General features: G+C 42.7%; 1 protein-coding gene across 1 annotated transcript; it reads left to right on the top strand.

Annotated features, from left to right (window-relative positions):
* The first annotated feature begins 243 nt into the window (after positions 1-243).
* Positions 244-1,092, top strand: LOC104452239 (21 kDa protein-like). The gene has a single exon (XM_039316106.1). It carries the CDS (start codon positions 244-246, stop codon positions 1,090-1,092), a length of 849 nt encoding a protein of 282 aa, XP_039172040.1.
* The last annotated feature ends 3,481 nt before the right edge of the window (positions 1,093-4,573 follow it).

Here is a 4,573-nt window from a genome sequence, read left to right on the forward strand (position 1 = left end):
GAACACCATTGTTAGTCTCCGAGAAATGAGGCTGAAACATCTCAGAAAACCTGAGACCGACATGGTCCTCCGCGTCCTGCATTCATGCTCAGCTACTTCTTTAGGAGGAGCAAGATAGAAATCTAATCTCTGCAAAATCTCTGATGCTCCATTTTTTCCCTTCTCCTCCTTCCGAATCAATTGACCGGCGCAAAACTAAAGCGGCCACCAATGGAAAACAAGAGCATTAGAATCCTTCTCACAATGTCCTTCTCTTTCGTTTTGCTCAACCCCGCCGGGGCAATCTGTGTCTCTCGCGACGCCACTACCGTCGGACCATCTCCGTCACCCGACTCTCCCCTGAACCCCAGTGCCTCCCCATACCACCAACCGTCTCCATCACCGGAATCGGTTCCTCCTCCACCATCCACGGCTGCTTCTCCGCAAAGCTCACAGGCCGGACCATCTCCGTCGCTCAACTCTCCTCTGGACTCCGATGCGTCCCCAAACCACAAATCGTCCCCTTCGCCAGAATCGATTCCTCCTCCACCCTCCGCGGCAGCTCCTTCACAAAGCTCACAGGCCACGGATGCCGATCCTCCATCAACCAATGCAGAGGCCACTACCGTGCATAGGGGCAGCCCAATACAGGCCGGAGCGGCCAACCTTGCGCTAAAAAAGGTGTGCGATACGACCGATTACCCCGCCCTCTGCATCTCCACCCTCGCCCCGTTCCTGGTCGGGAGCGCGCTGCTGGAGGAGCCCATTGTGCTACTCCACGCGGCCATCAAGGCGGCAACCGCGGAGACCAAGCTCGCGATGATGGTGCTAGGCAGGCTCATCGAGACATCGCGTGCAGACGCCAGGACCTTGATGATCCTCAAGGACTGCCATGACAACTACAGCGACGCGCTGGACAACTACCAGGCCGTGACGGACGCGATCCCGAACTGGGACATAGGGACCATAAACACCATGCTGAGCGCGGCGGTGACGGACTACGAGACGTGCGAGGACGAGTTCTCCGGGAGGCGCTCCCTGATGGCCAGCCGGGATAATAAGCTTAGCCGTATGGCTGATAATTGCTTGGCCATTGCTTCCTTGATCAAATGAGTTAGCTGTTGGATGCCTTTTGAGACGTCTTGTAATATAAGATCCAAAGTGCCACTTAAGTTAAAAAAGAAACTTTTCCATTCCTTTAAATAGGATAATGAGTCTTTAGGAATAAGAAGCAAATACATACTTTACAGGAATTGTATGGGTCTATAAGATTATAATTTTTATGGTGAGTATTGTAACCTTGTGAAAGCGGTTTTTATGTAACTAACCAACATGCTAATCGGCTCTTTTATGTATGAGAAATTGTAGAAATTTTTATGTTATGGTGTAATTGGGCGACTGATTGAGATTAGCAGATGAGAATCACTCTCAGACCATTGAATTTCTCCACATTCTTTAAGTGATTAAAGATTAGGAGTCCGACCCAAACTGGTTGCTTGAGTGATGAACGTGTTTGTCTTATCAAAATTTAGGTTCCAAACTTGGCAATTGTGCACGCTCTTCACGTGTATGAACCATGTCCTCCAAATATTATTGATGTGTGAAGATTTGAGGGCCCGCGAGAAAAATTGCGCATTTGAGGATATCCCCGCCCACAAAGTGAGGGCTGGCGAGATGAACCATTGTGCTCTAATGATTATTGATGCGCGAACAAGTGAGGGCCAGCGAGAAAGACTGGGCATTTGAGGATATCCCCGGCCACAAGCGAGGGCCGACGACCTTCACCAGTCATAGTCAAGCCTTGCCTATGGCCGACGTTGGCCCTTGCCGCATCACCAACGTCTTGATGATTGGCAGAGGAAGGAGAGGCAAATAAGAAAAAGAAAAGGAAAAAAATAAAATTAATAAAATTAAAAAATATTGCAAAACAACATTGTTTGTACATGTCAATCGCTGCCCGTGCCAAGTACAATAGCCGGCAATGATTGAACTGGCAAATTAGCTCTTTTTTTTTTTTTTTTTTATATATCAAAATTGGCTAAAGAGGTTACATTAGAAAGTCGTCAAAAATTTAAAACTAAATTTGTCAAATTAGAAAGTTTGTGACTATATTGGCAGCCATACAATAACTTTAGGACTTTTTGTACAGTTTTCTCCTATTTTCATAACTCTTACTTAATAATCAATAAAAACATCATACCTCAACAATACATGAGAGAAGAAAAATATTCTCGATTGGTGAGATTACATCTATTGGCTTATATATCAAATTACATCCAAATTAACAAGTAAGGCAAATCTATGTCAATTTATTGTTCTAGAAACATTACATTAGATTAAATGGAATGATTAAGTGCTTTCTTTTCCCCTTTCTAGTTAATGTAGAAAAAAGCGGGATGCCATGAAACTTTATGACGATGTGGCTCAACCACAAAATTCCGTTCCAACCGACTTTTTTCATTACGTGTAAATTACAAGTTTTAGAAATTCATTAACAAAAGGTAAGCAAAAGGGAGTCAATAAGGAAACAATAACGGAAGTGAAAGTGCCATCGCATGGCGTTCCTCTTGAAACTACTTGTTCGATGAGGACCCCGATGGTCTATTCTCAATCATCAAAGTTGTGCAGCATTGGTTTTCCACGACGGGACCTAGCAACATTGCTTTCCCACTACAGGACCAATGAAATAACAAAGCTTGTCTTTGCTGAAGCTCAGACCATTGGCTGAAATTCCTTGTTTGATGGATCACAAACATCCGCAAATTTCGATGACGGAAAACTAATCGATTTATAAAAAAACATTTTTCATGGACTGAAAATAATAAGTTTAGATTAAAAGAAAATGATCCCTTCTAGAAATAAGGATTTCACTCTTTCTAAACTACCGAACAAATGAAATCTACCCTTTTCCTTGAAAATGAATTTCATGAAAAATATTTTCTGATATCATGAAATTTTCATACAAAAGTACCCTAAATCAATCATATGTTCATGTATGCGTGTCGGGATGCCTCTCATCGGTGGTGTCCCGATTGGATTAATCCCCACTCTAAATCTATAATATCATAAAACACTTGTTAAATCTATAATATCATAACAAATATCATATGGATCAATCTCATCAATACACAGGCCAATGGTTCATTCCATTGGTTAATCTCATGTCACACATCAATGAGCTATTCTATTGATCTATCTCATATAAAATCACACGTCGATGGTCCATCTATCTACCAATCCTTTGCTCAAAATCAAACCATGGTCACGATACAACGTTTGGTGATAAGGCGATCAAGATTCCTCTCTTGGCAAGGTCTTAATTTATTATTAGTACAATGACCCCAACTCCATCCCCAAGATCACGAGCAACAAGGGTTGTTTTCTCGACGTCCTAAGCTCGTTGCCATCCCAATTCTTTTATCCTATTATCATGCACATGCGGAAATGTGAATAAACAACTCATGGACAAACAATAGCTAGAAGAATGGGACAAACATCACATGAAACACACTAGTTTATATTATAACAATACTTTTACAAGCCCTTTCTCTATGGGCTCTCTTTTCTTTTTTGCGTCAACTACAAGTTTTCTACATAGGCCAAGGGAATTCCTATCTTTTCTAGCGTGACTGCAGCTCCCAACACTAACGTGAGACTTCCATGCCTACAAGACTGAAAAGTAACGAGTGAGTTCACGACTCAGTAAATAAAAATCCTTAATCCTCTGCTAGGATGACAACTTGTCATCAAATCTAGCATGAACCGTACTCGTATTATAATATTGATGGTAGATTGATAGCCATATTACTACTCCACCTAAACTACACATATACACCTTTCGGTGTAACTTCTATGCATGCTTACCTTAGGTTATCTATGAACATACCAAGTCAAGTAGTAATAAACATAGCGGCATGCAAAAAAGGTTCATTAACATACATCCTAGTTTAACCAGGGCATCCCGGCTCAACTGAGGTATCCAGCTTCAAGTTAGGCATCTTGGCTTGACCAAGGCATCCCGGCTCCACCGAGGCATCCCAGAGGCTAGCTCACCTAGGGCATCCTAGCTCAACCAGGACATCTTGTTCTCACAAACAAGGCATCACTGTCAATGCTATGTGATGACGGTCTTCTTCTTTCATTTAACGATCACATATCATGTGTCGCACAAGCCAGTTTATTACCTTCCATCTTAACCCACACATGAGCAAACCATACAAAATGGACCCGCAACATAAAAACGACTACTCCTGAGTAAGCACATGGCTAAAACTTGATGACATAGCATATCGCCCTAGCCAAGGATTAGGAATTCTACTTACCTTCGATGAACCTTGATAAATTATAGGTGGCTTTACCAAGAGAGGGCTGTCCTTTGAGGCAGTGGGGGAGCAAGGCCGAGAGAGAGAGAGAGAGAGAGAGAGAGAGAGAGAGACGTGAGGAGGAGAAATGAGAAAGTTGATGGCAAGGTGAAAACGAGGAGAGGTCATCCTATTTATACTACTCGGTGCTATCATTATCGAGCCAAATGGTCCATTCTAAATTTTCAAGTGTCCTGTCTATAGTATTGGCAAGCCTATTTGTCCAATGATTA

The sequence above is a fragment of the Eucalyptus grandis genome, chromosome 1 (genome assembly GCF_016545825.1).
Source record: "Eucalyptus grandis isolate ANBG69807.140 chromosome 1, ASM1654582v1, whole genome shotgun sequence".
NCBI classification, from domain to species: domain Eukaryota; kingdom Viridiplantae; phylum Streptophyta; class Magnoliopsida; order Myrtales; family Myrtaceae; genus Eucalyptus; species Eucalyptus grandis.

Excerpts from the sequence above, each read along its gene's own strand:
- LOC104452239 (XM_039316106.1), top strand. The coding sequence starts at position 244 with ATGTCCTTCTCTTTCGTTTTGCTCAACCCCGCCGGGGCAATCTGTGTC.